This window comes from Ovis canadensis, chromosome X (genome assembly GCF_042477335.2).
Source record: "Ovis canadensis isolate MfBH-ARS-UI-01 breed Bighorn chromosome X, ARS-UI_OviCan_v2, whole genome shotgun sequence".
In the NCBI taxonomy this organism is placed as follows: domain Eukaryota; kingdom Metazoa; phylum Chordata; class Mammalia; order Artiodactyla; family Bovidae; genus Ovis; species Ovis canadensis.
In genome coordinates, this window is record NC_091727.1 from 115,706,787 (window position 1) to 115,722,620 (window position 15,834).

General features: G+C 39.4%; 1 protein-coding gene across 1 annotated transcript in view; it reads right to left on the reverse strand.

The window, feature by feature from the left end:
- AIFM1 (apoptosis inducing factor mitochondria associated 1) overlaps positions 1 to 13,814 on the reverse strand; it is a 28,753-nt gene extending 14,939 nt beyond the window's left edge. Inside the window, exons 1-5 of the mRNA XM_070290806.1 lie at positions 13,256 to 13,814; positions 6,780 to 6,922; positions 2,370 to 2,469; positions 1,300 to 1,424; positions 1,025 to 1,155 (exon numbers count right to left, since the gene is read on the reverse strand). Coding sequence (XP_070146907.1) covers positions 1,025 to 1,155; positions 1,300 to 1,424; positions 2,370 to 2,469; positions 6,780 to 6,922; positions 13,256 to 13,361 — 605 coding nt within the window. The 5' untranslated portion in view covers positions 13,362 to 13,814. The remainder of the gene's footprint in view (positions 1 to 1,024; positions 1,156 to 1,299; positions 1,425 to 2,369; positions 2,470 to 6,779; positions 6,923 to 13,255) is intronic.
- Positions 13,815 to 15,834: the final 2,020 nt, after the last annotated feature.

Here is a 15,834-nt window from a genome sequence, read left to right on the forward strand (position 1 = left end):
CAGCAGATACCGTCTATGAGGGATTAATTAAGGGATGGGTAACCTGGAGAATCCCATGGACAGAGGAGCTGAGGGGGGTGCTACAGTTTATGGGATCGTACAGAGTCAGATGTGACTGAGCACAACAACCTAATTGGAGGGCTTCCCAGGTGGCTCAGTGGTAAAGAATCCACCTGCCAGTGCAGGAGATGCAAGAAACGTGGGTTCAATCCCTGGGTCAAGAAGATCCCCTAGAGGAGTAAATGGCAACCCACTCCAGTATTCTTGCCTGGATCCCATGGACAGAGGAGACTATAGTCCAAGGGGTTGCAAAGAGTTGGACACAACTAAGTGATTAAGCATACACACGTAATGGGAAGTATGCATTCTGCTTGATAACAGACATGATATGAGTGAGGGAGGCAGGTTGATCTATAAAATTTAGTCCAGTGTCAAAGGGATCCATTAACGAGGAAAAAAACTGATACCCAAGAACATGGTACTGGACTCAGGAGATCCAAGGAGCCTTTTAAAGGAAGGGACTTCTTGATCTGTTCCTAAGTCTCTCATGCAAAGATTTTAATAAAGAGTTTCTTCCTTAGCGTTCCCACTGTATCCCTGCAATTCTGAATGTCTCCTGGGGCGTCAAAGAAAGTGCCATGGAACAGTGTCTTTTGTTCTGCTTTTATGGGACATGCCTAGGCAAGTGTGAAGACATGACAACACAGGCTGAGCTGCTCTTCGAAGTCTAACACAAGGTCCTGGGAACAGAGGCATGAGTACTTCAGAGGCCAACATTATAACTTCAGTTATTGGTAGCACTGGTTAACAGAATCCAGGACTGTTGCCACTACAGCCTGGTGTTCACTCTAAGCTATAAACTCGCTCTAAGTGTGTACTACAGTGGACTCTGGAGTGTTGCCAAGTCACCTGTCTTATGTGCTGTGTGCAGTTCCTGCTAAATCCTGTCTTACTCTCTGTGCTGAAGAGACAGTACAACCAGCTGAAGTTGCTGGTTGGGCCCATTTTACATAAGTGAACAGACCTTCGCTCTTTTCCATTCCATTGTTTGAATCGTAGTGTCTTTGTGACATTCGGGTCATCTGAAAACCATAGTTCTTTTGAAAGAGGAGGTCTCATGTAAGGCAGCTCAGGATCTTCAGATACAATCAGTACCTTTGGACACAAAATAATGATACTTATCACAGCCAAGTTGTTTAAGAGGCAAATGTCAAAGTGCTCACGTTGGCTAAGTGCTTGTGGACCACACAAGCAAGACAGTCAAGCAAGACATGTCAAGCAAGACAGTGTGTGCCTTACCCTGGCTCCAGGATCCCGAGCCCGGATGGATCTGGCTGCAGCAAAAGCAGCAGTGCCTCCACCGATGAGCAGGAATGGAACATGACTTGGTATCCTAACTTGGGGTTGTGGCTCTCCTTCCAGAGCTATAAGCAAAAGATCAGACAAGGAGAATATTTTTTAAGTCTCAAATGAATCCTTGCCACTATTAAAAAAAAATCACCTTGAACTTGACTCAATCCTTTATATAAAAAGCTAGCAAAACACTGCAACTACATTAATCTTAACAAACGTCACATCTTCTGAAATGACAGCAACAGGAAGCATCCCTTTGATAAGTGAAGAATATTCAAAAAAAGAGGTGAATGATGTGGCCAAGGTCGTTGACTCACTAAGCCTCTCAGAACTAGAACCTAGCTTCAATGCTTAGCTATTTCTCAAATATACTAGAGAGTATAGATTTGAAGGCTTCTGCCCTGCCCATTTAATTTCTTAATGGCCAACAGGAAAATATCAAGTTCAGTTTCACCTTTTGTTAGTAATAATGGGGGAAAACTGAGCAGATCAATTGGGGATTACTAAACAATGTTCAAGAATACGGAGGTGTTATGGAGGAAAGCAGTGGAAATGGCCTACCTGGAATTGTGGGGTTTATTAAAGGATTAAAACATTCCTGAGAAATCAAGCCAGAAGTGTGGGATGGAAATGATGGCTAGCGCTACATGCTTTAGGCAAACAAACACATCGTGAACAACTCCAAACTCCAAAGACTCACAAGGGGAACAAAACAGACCAAAAGAATATCCTCATTGGGGGAAAAAAAGGCTTTCATCTCTTTTCCAATAAGTATATTTGCCAAGCTTGCATTTTTTAATTTAAAGCTTGCCTTTTAAGAGTTTAATATAAAGAAAACAACCAATCACTAATCACTAAGTTTATTCTCAAACCTAAATTACAGTCAAACACTTGTAATACCATAGTTTCTGGAAGTTTACAATCTCACAGTATCATCATGTCAACAAGATACCTGCAAAATACAGCAAATTGTCTATAATTTTCGCTTTATATATTGAGTCTCAAATCATACTCACCAGATGATGTGGCTCTTTTCTGTTTCTCTTCTGGTGTCAGCCCTAACCCTGAAATTCTTTCATTGTATCTTTTTTTGTCATCTTTTAATGTCTTGTAGGCCTGTAGACCCAAACACGGAGAAAATTTATTTCATCATACAGCTAGCTAGCACACATCATAAGTAACATTCATTATCTTTCAATTAAATGAGAAGCTTTTGTCTATATGAAGTTAGTTCTTCTGTGTTAGAATCACTAAGGCAAAAATATTTTCTTAAGAAATAAAAAAAATATTTAGTGTGTACACACTTTGTGTGGAAAGAATACAGGTAAGCAGATGAAAATGTTCCAGTTTCAGATTTCCTTAGGCTCTATGTGAAGAATTGTCCTTATGTTTAATTCTGAAGGTACAGCTGAAGAAAAAAGAAAAGTACTTTATACTGAAAGAATAAAGTGCTAGGAAGAGCTAAACGTTATAAAGAGGTTTTAGGCTCTGCTGGATACTAGCTGTGAAACCAACCTATAGAGTCCTGGGTAGGAAGCTGGGCCGTAAGTTCTCTTGTCCCAAGTTATGTAAGTATCACAGAACTTAGATGACATCCTGAAGCATGACCACCAGCAAGCCTAGTCTCATAGAGTAACTCATCTTTTCCTCAAAGGCCTATTCTTTAATGACACTCAGATACTTAATGGGCAAACATCTCACTTAAACAACTACTGTATTTAAAATATACTATCTTCTCTATCCTTTCAAACTGAAGGGCTAGGTTTTTTTTTTACACAGCATTAGAATTGACTAGTTTTCTTTTTTTAATTCAGCATCAGAATTTATTGAAGATCTTTTTAAAAGCAGTAGGGAAGAACAACTTGTTTTCATTATAGCACTTTTGCTCTTTTTGTAACCCACAGGGTCAACAAGACAGAAATTTAAGTGACCATATGTCAGCTGAAATCCCACATTATGAATTAATTGGAGGAAAAAGTACGGATAATCAGAGGAAGTAGCATAAAAACATGTTTTAAGAATAATATGAGCCTCTTACAGAGCAATCCACTAGGCAATGAACTGCATTAAGGAACCTGAACTCAGATTTGCACTTGACATTTATCAGCCTGGAAACATCTAATATACAACATGAATGGATTAGAAAATTAAGTGCTGTATGTTAAAAGATAATGGTTATTCCTTGAATTTACCACTAAATTCATAAACTGAATTCAAGTAACACTAATTTCAGGAAGAGGTTTTTTTTTTTTTTTTTAAATCTTGGCAGAAGATATTATATACAAGTCCAGCATTAACTCATTCCTTGAAAAAATATTTATTTTAAGAAAGGGATTTCTACCTAAAAAGATGGCTTAAGCTGATCACTGTGAGTGAACAGAGAAATAAACTGGGGTCATGTTCACACTGAGACAGATATCCAATAATAGCCTAGGCCCTCTCACACCTCCTATTGGCTTCACACATCAGGGAAGAGGAGACCAAGAAATACCTTGAGGTTTACTGGGGAAAGAACAAGAAAGAGGTTTGTCATATATTTATATATTTAGCTTTTAAGTAAATGTTCTGATATAAAAATAAGTTACAGACCTATTATATAAAAATTAACTTTTCCCCCAAGTGTCTCTGTCTCCCCAGTTTGCAGATTTCCAGTCAGTGACATGAATACACGTCAGGTTAAAAAAACCTACAAAATTCTGACATTCGTTAGCAGGCAACTGTTCTAAACAGATGAATATAATGGCATCTATTCCACTTAAAGGAATATGAAAGCTAACAGTTCATTTTCTGAGTGAGGCAATGTGGTCCTATCAGTTGAACACTGGCTCAAATATTAAATCTCATCAAATATTCTAAAGGCCACTTTGGCTCTGTGTGTGTGTGTGTGTGTGCATGCACACTCAGCAGTGTCCGCCTCTTTGCAACCCCATGGACTGTATGTAGCCCACCAGGCTTCTCTGCTCACTGACAAATCTAAGTCACCTCAGATCATGTTTTAAATGATTTAAAATGTAATCTAAAACAAAACACAATAGTTTGATAAGTTGTAGGTAGACAAAAGCTTATCATTTAACCTAAAAGCACCATAATACAGCAGCTTTATTATTACCAGTGTTGGATAAACACAGAGGGCAATGAGGCATTTAACTGAATTGCTTGAGAGGAACTTGTGCTTCACAGACATTTCTAAGACAAGAGGAAGCAACAGTATGAGTGGCCCTGTTCTGTGGCCTGGCATTAAGAGATTCGCCTGGCCAGCTCTGTGGAGGCCATCCAACTCTGGTACAGCAACATGAACCAGAGGTTTAATGGGTTTCAAATGTTACAAACATATCAGATACGAACACTTTAAATCTGTTTCTGAATGAATGGGGTGGAACTGATGGGAAAAGTTGAGAGAGCTATGAAATGGAAAAGTTAAGGTTTAGAGGGTAGTGTCTAAGTAATGAAGGAGAGGCATTTAAGAAAGCAGTTGACACAAATGCATTAGCTTATACCACTTCAGCCACTAGTTTGACCAAATTACATACAGATTACAAAAGGGACACTGCCAAATGAATTTAGCTGAAATAGAGGCTGGGGGTGAGTGTGGAGAACACTGTAACTTCTATGGCTTTTTGGACCTCCTCAGAAGCATTCAATAAAATGCCCTTTCACAACAAAAGTAGGGTTAATTTGCTGTTTCCCACAAAACACAGAAATTATATTTTACCTAAAATAATTCAAAATGGATGGTGTTCAAGTCACCTTTACTTGCTTACTCAATGTTTACTCTTTGAGACTATCTTGTTAGATATGCAGCACTAAAGCACAATATAATTTAGCATCATAAAAAAAGAATTATGAAATTGGCAAAAGTTTCAAAGACAGGGTTGATGACGAGGATTTATAGCAATCATTAAATGTATGGCTTTAGATATTTCCAGTAAGACTTTAAGAGTTTGAAGAATGAGATTTGAGGACTCCTTAGTGACTGACAATGTCCCTTTAATAAATACCTAGAAAGCACATGCCGTGAATGTTTCATCATGTTCTAATGGATCAAGTTTTCATTAGTGCCATGGTTTCCACCCACCCTACCCCCAAAATATATTTGAGTGTAAGTATCTTACATAATAAACTCCTGCCCCAGTGACTGTTGCTCCTACAATTAAGAAGTATACTAGGCTGCTGCCATCTTTCCCAGAAGCACCTGTAGACGCTAGTGATCTAGAAGGGGGTCCTAGATGATGACACTGCACAACTGTAGGTAAAGATAAGGCCAAGAAAGAAACAAAGGAAAATAGAAAAAGCACTAAGTATTAATGAAGAAACATTCAATATAAACGCAGGGAAGTGTTTTTGGTTACCCTGTGCTAAAAAGAAAAACAAATGCTGTTCCAGGATTGGAGGAGAATGTATATTTCCTCAAAGTCTGTCACCAGACAGAGCTCACCTAGTTCTTACTCTGATTCAACTCACAGCTGGCAAGAGCTATCTACTTTCCTTGTGCATTTGGAGTTAGGTCAGAGAATGATCATCTAAGTGACTTCAAATAATTTTCATGTCCCCTCCTTTTTTTAACACAGTGATTGAGTAACAAAGATAAGTTCACCCTCTTACCAATGTAGAAAGAACTAAAATTGTAATGTTGTCCAACCATTTGCTCTCCATAAGTAAAATAAACAGCTTCTTTCAATCAAGGGCGTTACTAGGTGTTATCTAAGTTGGTTCACTCAACCTTACATGATCCAGCTTTAGACTGATCTGCTTAGTCACAGTAAACTCTGCCAAGTTAAAAAAAAAATGCCCACAGAATAATTCCTCTGTCACCAGCTAAGCTGATCACAGTTCATTTAAGGGGATATTATTGTGGTAGTACTATATAACAGTTTTAAGCACATTTCTCCTCACACAAACTCCATCCTAAACCTGGAGATACTAGACTTAATTCTATAATTTAGTCTTTGGATGAGGTTCCTGGATAAGTTTTCCTTTCAGGAATGCTGAACTGAAAGTTATTGTTTTTAAATGGTTATTATCCCAAGCCAAGGAAAAATACAATATTTGGCAAATGGGTCAAAATCAAATATTGTGCTAAGGAGCTGCAATGAATTTTGACCTTATTCATAGGTTAGTGCATTATATCCAAGAGAAAACGTACAATTTCATAGATTAGTCAAATCTAAGGAAACGCAGAAGCTTTCAAGTAAAGAGTAAAAAAGACAAGTGCAAAGAGCAAAGATTAACGAGAGATGAAATTTCAGTCATTCCCAAATTGGTTCTCACAGACTATTAGACAGTAGGCACTCTAAAGAAGGCTCTTTGGAAATTCTTCCAAAAAGAGAAAGGAGAATTAGTTGTAAAAGTCTTAAAGCAGAGTAGTACTGAGTCTATTAATGGGAGCTGTTTGGCAGCTTCTTTACACAAGCTGCTTTTCTACTTACATATGCACCAGCTCCTATTGTTGATAAGCCCACAATAAGGACTAATACAGAATTATCGATTTTGCCCCCTGATGGACCAGAGCTAGCCATTTGTCTTGTCATCTGGAGTTCTAGAGGAACATGCCATCGCTGGAACAAGTTGCCTAAGGAACACAATTTATTAAGACACACACACATACAAAAATAAAATAGTTAATACATGTTTATGACTAAACGTCAATGCATTGCACAAGTAAAGACTTAAATGCACATTGGGCTGTGTCATATTCACTGTTAAATGGCCAAGGGGAAAAAAAAACTTAAAACTGTACACACAAATACAACAGATATCAGAATGTACACTCTAAAGTTGTTGGAGTTTTACAAGTATAATTTAATGCTGTCCAGGGAGGAATTTATCGCTTCCAGAATAGGTAATGAAAAACACGGGCAGTTCATCAAATACTTCTCTCTTCACATCTTCACCGTAAATGAAGCAAACATGGAGAGATGACTGAATAGACAGATATGACAAGTTAACTACAGGCTACCTGGGACACTCTAACAATCATTTAAGGAGTAATTTAAATGGCTGGCTCAAACCTTGCACAAATAGACTCCAGCAACACAATCTAACCAGAATAGACTTTAGCCTTGTGGGAAAGGTAATGTGTCCTGGAAGACTGAAATGCTAAATCTCAGAAGAAAACCAGAAAAAAAATTAGGTAAATTTATCTCCCCCAAAGAACTGAAGAATTTTGGATTATATTTTTTAGAATGACAAAATTTAAAATATCCACTGGCTACTTGGCTCTTAGTCCTCCAAAATAATACAAAGGTTATGTTGATGTAGAAACTCGGAATGGCTATTAAGAATCTGAGGATCATAACAATGCTCACACATGGAAATGTCAGAGTTTCATAGTCTTTATCTAGGAGGATGCTGGCATTTTCAAATGAAGGAAGAAGGTCCCAGCACCTTCCCTGCTTGTGACAGTCTTCATGTTGACTACTGACCTAGAACAGGGGTTTGCAAATTTTTTCTGTAAAGAACCAGATAGAAACTATTTTCAGCTTTGCAGGCCACACAGTCTCTGCTATAGCTACTTAATTCTGCTGATGTTGTGCCAAAGCAACCACAACATAAAAATAAATGGGTGTGACTGTGTCCCAACGAAACTTTGTTAGTGGACACTGAAATGTGAATTTTAAATAATTTTCAAAAAATCGTCTATTAAAAATTTTCTTGAGCCATCTTAAAAATGTAAAAACCAATTTTAGCTCAAGGGGCATAGGAAAGCATGTGGGTTTGGCCTGTGGGCTGTAGTTTGCCAATCCTGATCTACAGCAGTGGTTCTAAAACTTGAGTGGGTGGGCATCAGAGTCCCCCAGAGGGTTTATTAAAGCATGGAAGGCCAGACCTACACCACCCCCACCCCAGAGTCTCTGAGCTGGAGGATCTGGGATAGGGCTCAAGAAACAGCATTTCTAATGAGTTCCCAGGTGATACTGATGCTGCCAGTCTACACTTCGAGAATCACTGGTCTAGAGGCAAGTAGCTACGTTCTGATCTGACCAAGCTTTAAAAGACAAACAGAACAGCGCCGGTAGCTGGTCCATATGTACTTGCAGAAATTCAAAATAGGGAGCTTTTCCCCAGCTTTCACAATTACAGGGCTCAGAGGGGTATAAACATGTCCCAAATGCAGCTGCATTCTCTTACCTGAAATCCTTGGGAACATGGGCATCCCAGAACTTAGAATTATTAGGTGGTAAGTATATAATGCATATACCATATAGTAAGTAACACCCAGCACAATAAGGGGCAGCAACCTAGTCACATGCATTAATGTTTCTATGACTGATCACAATTAAGAGAATAAACAAAAGATTCTAAGTTAACTTCTCTTCAGTTCAGGTTACAAAAACTTGACAAATGAGTTCTAAAAACTTGAGTTTTTTAGTCCTATTTTCATTTCTAAGTTATAGATAAGAAACTATGGATCTATATTCTTAGAACTGGAAATGTCTTTTTCTCTACTGTTTTTATTTCTTACCTGTTTTAGAATCTTTCATCACTGAATGAAATAAAATGGCTTATATTTGGGAACAACAACAAATCATGAAAATAAAACCATGGGCAAGGGTTGAGAAGCTTATCTCAAACTGGGCAAGCTTTTGATTTTCAGAGTCCATAAAAATGATGAAGCATCAGAAATAGAAACTGACAAATCTCAGGGCTTAGAAAATGAAACTGGGTAGAAAAAGTCCCACATGGTTAGATACAGTACAATGAATTTAGTTGTCTCTTACCTCCATCCCAAGTTTTTTTTTTTAACTGAAAATAAATGTTTTTACAATTCCATTTATCCCTCTAGAAGATCCTAAATCTAAAAACCATAACAACTTTAATATAATAATTTAAGTTCAGCAGTTTTTGCCTCAATTTGCAAAAAAAAAAAAAAAAAGACATTTAAAAGCAAATTGACTTTTAAAAAAAGGAAATGGGTTTACCATTACACTACTGCTTGGAAAGAAATATAACACAATACAGTTATTAACAAACCAACTTTGTATATATCTAGTGACTTTAATTTTGTAAAAGGTGATAATATGTTATGGATATTCATATTTCCCTCCAATTTTCTTTTACCTATAAAATTACTCCCACACCTTTCCTACCACAGCCTCAGAATTTTAGGAAATCTTATATAAAGACTGAAATATGCCTTTTCACTTGTCTTACTAATGTGGGAAAGCCCCTTTACTCCTTGCCTTCTCATTGCACCAATCTACTTATTTTAAATTTTCTGTAGTCAGACCACATGTACCAAAGTAGAGCGTTCTTCCTCACACTTATGATTTTTTTAAACTGATCATTTATACATAATAATATGATTGCCATTTTGGCGATAATTAGACCCTCTACCATGTCATATAATTATCATTTCTTTGTAGTTGTTGAAATAATTAAGATCTAGTTTCTTAGCAAGTCTGATACTATAATACAATATTATAGTCTATATTCATTATATCATTCAAGGATTCAATTCCTGTAGGAGTTTGCTCAATAAATGTTTCATGAATTAATGAATAAGATAAAGAAATAGAAATTCATCCCAGTTCTACTGATAAGGACTGAACATTTTGAAGAAATTTTTGCAAAGAAGTTCTGAATACCACAGGCTAGCGTTAGAATAGTACCTAAATCAACAAATTCACTGCTGTAGGTTTCATAATCTCCTATTTTTCCATACACTCAGAAGCCCTTTTCCACAAATACATCCATACAATTGAGGCACCCAGAAATTTCAAGTGGTTAGGAGGTCTAATATTGTCTTGAATCTTGTTTTCTGAACATCAAACTTATTCTTCTGACATGTCTAAAACACAAGATCGGACAAGCCTAGGTGATGTGTCCATTGCAGCTAAATGCCTCTTGTATGAAACACTCCGAAGAAAGGCGAAGAAAAATGATTTTGATGACACACAAAAAATCTAACTGTATTCTGCAAAGTTCAGTCCTTCATAGTACTAGGGTTCAGTCACTGAGAACTTACCATGTACCAGACTGTACAAAATGCTGAGGACGCAAAACTAAATGTGACACAATTTGTGTCCTCGGGTAGTGCCTAGTTTAGGAGGGGAGGATGGCTGTAACTATTCTGAATACCAGAAAAATGGGCTTGACGCAAATCACAAGAGATTCAAGGTTGCTCAGTTTGGCTTTTTAATCTTTAGGTCAGTGGCACAGAAGGGAGTCATTATTCATTCAGAATAGCAGCTTCCAAACTTTCCCTATCATTCGAATTACATCAGCAGCCTTGTTAAATATAAATTCCCACGACTCTCTTCCAAAGATTCTCATTTGGTACAGTTGGGGTTGGCTGGCCCTCTACTTTAACTTATTCGACCAGGCAAGTTTTGGAAACACGAAAGTTACAATATACAGCAACTCCCTTAAAATATTAGCAAACGTCTAGAAGAAAAGGTTGACTTGCTAAAATTTTCTTCTGGAAAGTTCTGTCCCAGCAAAAGGAGTGGGTAAAGGCTTGTCTTCTAAGCTTCAAGGAAGTGTCATTTGGCAGTGTCCAGGAAGTCTGGATCGTTGCCCACAAGGAATTCAGTTTCTTTTTTAAGACAGTGAAAAAGGTTCTGAACAGAGCAAAATGTTCAAACATCTGACCCTCAGGTCAGGGGTCAGTGACGAGTTTGATCACATCGGTGGCACAATGTTTGATAACGAAATAAAAAACTACAGAACAGAAAACATCTATTACCTATCTAACCCATATGCTCCTCAATTCTGAATGCCGACACAAAATGGTTACTATAAATTACCTTCAATCATTTCTGGAAAGAGGCAGAGCATCCAAATATAGTAAATAACCAGATAGTAGCAATTATCGTTTTAAGGCAAAAGGCAACATATAATGCAAATGAACTCTACAATAGTGACAGGTATGGATGAGATGTTCCAAAGTAGGTTTAAAGTTTGCTATAACCCTGGCAAAGAACTAGTGGGGAGGGAGGGGAAAACAGGAAGGGGAAATGGCCTATCTACAAACATGCCTCTCCCTGATGTATGTAAAAACATATGGTGAACTATGGATACTATGGGTGAAATAATTCAGATTAAGAGCAATTAGTCATCAAGCCACAAAACAAGGCTGGTTCCTAAAACAACAGAATCATTTCTTTTTGAAATTGTAACCCCACCCCCACCCATTGCTAAAGATAATAAGGTTATCCTCTGGTGCTTGGCCAAAGGACAAATAACTGTATACAAAGAGATGGATGGATCTGTCAAGAAGTCAGAATATACTCTACAGCAGACTGCCTTAAAACAAAGTCATGCAATGGAAAAGAACACTTTTAGTGAGTATATTTCAGTAGTTCTAATATCACCAACCATCTCAAACGTCTCTTAAATCAATTCACCTTTGCAAATCCACACTTAATTGATGAGAACGTTTGTTTAGACTTCAGAATGCTGGCAAAAGTTGTGAGTTTTAGGCAAAGTAAGTACACAAAGTTTGAAAGCCCAGTGTGGATGAAAATCGTCAGCTTACCTAAATTTCTGTGTAAATTTCTGTCCAACTTACATACAGCATCCTCAATTCAATGCACAAAACCCATACAGATGACATCATAGACAGGATGTTAGTTTTCCAAACCTAATCTAGTTTTTCAAACTTCTGCAAAGGCAGAAGTGTTAAGTTTCAAGAGCAACACGCCTTAGGACATACCTAAGGTACACCCATCAGGAAACTATTTCTTGAGGGATAGCAACTGGAAAAACTATTCAAATGTACATTTATAAAGCTCTCACAATCTAAGGGAAATATTTTCCACTTTTTAAAAAGCACCCAGCAAGCAGTTCCATGTTGAAAAGGCCTCAAGGCAGTTCTATATTGACACTGCTAATATGAATATCCTTGGGTGACCATTCAAAGATTATTGATGAAAAAAAACCCCAACAAAACCAAGCACCCTGTACTGGTGGATAATTCTTTACCCCCTTGAAGTTGTGCAGGCTGAAAATTGGCAGGTTCAAGACATGTTTAGATAAATTCAAGGATATCTGATGCCCAATGGGCTTAAAGGGAAACCGTATTTATCCTTAACCTTTTGAGATCAAACTTTAGCAAACAGTGTGGAGTTTGGGCAAGAAGATTAGGGACCTAGAGACAGGCAAACTATCCTCTGCTCTACCTATTAATTAGGAATATGACCTTGAGCAAGTAATTTCACCTCTCTGTGCCTCGGTTTATTATCTATAAAATGAGCGGGTTGAATTTTACCATGAAATCCCTTCCAGCTCTAAAATTTGCTAAAACAAGTTCATGGGCAGGGGGCAAATACAATGTGTTCTGCAAACTGTTTCTTTGAAACATTAGGGACCATCAAGAATTACACTGACCAGGCCAACTCAACTCAAATTAATTCTGGGCCAACTCTTTCTGGTGGCTGGCGCACAGCGGACAGACTTCTTACTTGCATTGCACTATTTCTGTTTCCCAAGGGACTCAAATCTGTGAATCTCATCTGGGGTTTGGAAGGTAAGCAGGTTACATGCTCATTTACAGAAAGAATTGAGACGTAGGGCTTGTGTCCTGCTTCAAGTCTCACAATCAATAAATGACAAAGTCTACTTGACCTCACTGCTCCAAGAAGGCGAACTGGGGGTGGCCAGGAGGTGGCACTGGACAATACAAGACAGCCAGCTCTTCTGTTATCCCTGAACAGCAAACCCTCACAGGAAGAGGCCTCAAGCCGACTACCGGGCTCAGATCCTTTGAAGGTCAGGTCGGCACGGCTTGCGAAACTCACAGTTTGGATCCCGCCAATTCGGAATTCACAGGATCGATCGTGAGTGTGTTTAGTTTTTTCCCCCAGGGATGAGGGTAGGGTGGGGGGAGCCCTGAGCGGCATAGGGAGCCTGTGGAACCCAGGCCCTTCTTCAAGGTGGGGGTTGCCCGGGATGGGTCAGTCACCTGGGAGACGGTTCCTCTGCCTCGGGCCTCGGACGCACACTGTCCGCACCAAGGGCGCCAGCTTCTGCTTCAAAGCACCCGCTGCCAGGCCTCCACACCGGAACATTTCGGCAACCGCTACCCTGGACCTCCTCCTCCTCTCCTTTCTTCTTACGCACGTACCAACGGGTCAAACACCCTGGGCCCTGACCCGCTCCCCCAGCTCCCTTCACACGCACTCTACGCAGGCTCCTCCTCCCAGCCCCGGGTGTGCATTGGACAGCTAAGCCGGCCTGCCAGAGCTGGAGAAGGGGACGCGCGACTGGAGGCTTACTGCGCAGGCGTGGCGCTCGGCGCAGCATTGCAATTGGCCCGCACGGGGAGAAGCTGGGCGCAGGCGTCTAGCTGTCCGAACACTCGGCAAGCCCCCAGGCGGAGTTGCTTGCAAGTTTCCAAGGGCTGGGGCCACCGTGTTCCGCTAAGCGAGCTCAGAAAGCTGTCTGAGGAGGGACCGGTGAAGCCGCTTTGCTGGGAGGTGGTGGCCGGTGCTGCCGCTGCGTCGAGGGCGGGAACCTGTAACGGCACCTCACAAAGCGTGGCCCCAGCACAGTTTGTTCTTATGTTTAAGCCACTGATTACTAGGTCCTACGCCTTCCGGATTCTCTGACGGTAGTCCACTTCCAGTTTTTCCGGAGGTCCGGCCGGGGCACCTGGTTATGCAGATTCGGAGGGGACTTCCTTCTTTTACAAGTTGCTGGCGCTTTCCCACCCAGCCCCTGTTTCCTGGAGGAGGAATCATTACGGGCTCTCTTTCCCAAATCTGTCGTCGTGCAGTTCTGTGTCTTAGACGCTGTCCCAGGTGCTGCGGATAGTCTCCTGCTCTTATGGCTTCCGTGCTTGAGAGCAGGATGCTGGCAAAGAGTTCGTGTTTCACAAACTTTCTGTGAGAGAAATCCTAAGCAGGATTTTAAGAATTATGGGAGGAGTAGGATGAGGGACTGAGTGTAAATAGGTGTTTTTGACTCCACCAAATGTAAAAATACAAATGTAAAAAATATTTTTAGCAGTATGCAAAACATACGCCTTTTTCAGAGTTTTGAGTTACATATTTTTAATTGGCATATAATTGGAAATATAATTGCTCTATGATATAAATAAATATAATGAATTTAATAATGAAATATTATAAATAAATACAATAAATTAAATTTATTATATAAATATAACACTGGAATATAATGTGCTGCAAATATTGCTTTACAGTGTTGTTAGTTTCTGCTGTACAACTTAAATCAGCTCTCTCTCTATATATATATCTTCCTGACCTCTTGAGCCTCCCTACCTACTCCCTTGAGTTACATGTTCATTTAACAAGTATTTATTGAGCACTTGCCACTTGGACTGTGCCATGAAAGGAGCTCTGGGGGATATGAAAAGTATAGGAAGTGGTCACTGTCTAGTTGAGAGATGAGAGATATTGGTCATTTAAATAATAACATCTGATGTAGTGCCAGAGCAAGAGAAAATAGTACGGGATGGAATAGCTAAGGAAGGACTTCATGTAAAAAGTGTTACTTGAGCTCTGTCTTGAAGAATGAATAGTAAAATTAACATAGACAGTGGAGGAGAAGAAATGATGTTTCAGATGGTGAATACTTTGGACCAAAAGTAATATTTTCAGTGGTTAAGCATCATTGAATTTGGATCCAGTCTGCTCCAGGCTGAATCCTGGCTCTGCCACTTGGGGCAAGTCACTTATGCCTCACTTTCCTCATCTACCAATCCCATAGGGTTGTTGTGAAGATTAAATGAGCTAATATTTGTAAAGTATCTTAGAGGAAGCACCATGTTGTTTAAAATGCTTGGAAGAATAAAACAAAACCCACCACATTTTCATGGGACAATGGCTTGAGTACATACTAGGAAGTAAATAAGGATAGGTGAATGTGGTGGGGCCAGATTCAAACAGGCAAAAAAGTTTGGCCCTAATATTGTAGGTGATGAAGTTATTATTTTTAGTGGAATTAGGGATCGAGAATGAAATTACAATGTCATTTTAGGAAATTTAACCCAGGAAACAATATTTATTGGGAGAAAATGATTCAGGGTCCCCATACTCATTAAGAATAGATTAATGTCCAGAAGTGCAGGTAATAGTTTTCTTTTAAAGTAGGGCTGTTTGAGGGGGATAAATATTGAAAATATCAATTCCACAATAAGGTAAAAAATTTCTATTTCATATTTAAAGGCCTTGCAGACATTGACATTTATTACTATTTCTAAAAGTCAGTAATGAACAAGGATTGATTAAATACAAAGTTAATCCTTGGAGAAGGTGATGGCACCCCACTCCAGTACTCTTGCCTGGAAAATCCCATGGATGGAGGAACCTTATAGGCTGCAGTCCATGGGGTCGCGAAGAGCAGGACATGACTGAGCAACTTCACTTTCACTTTCCACTTTCATGCATTGGAGAAGGAAATGGCAACCCACTCTAGTGTTCTTGCCTGGAGAATTCCAGGGATGGAGGAGCCTGGTGGGCTGCTGTCTATGGGGTTGCACAGAGTTGGACACGACTGAAGCAACTTAGCAGCAGTGAA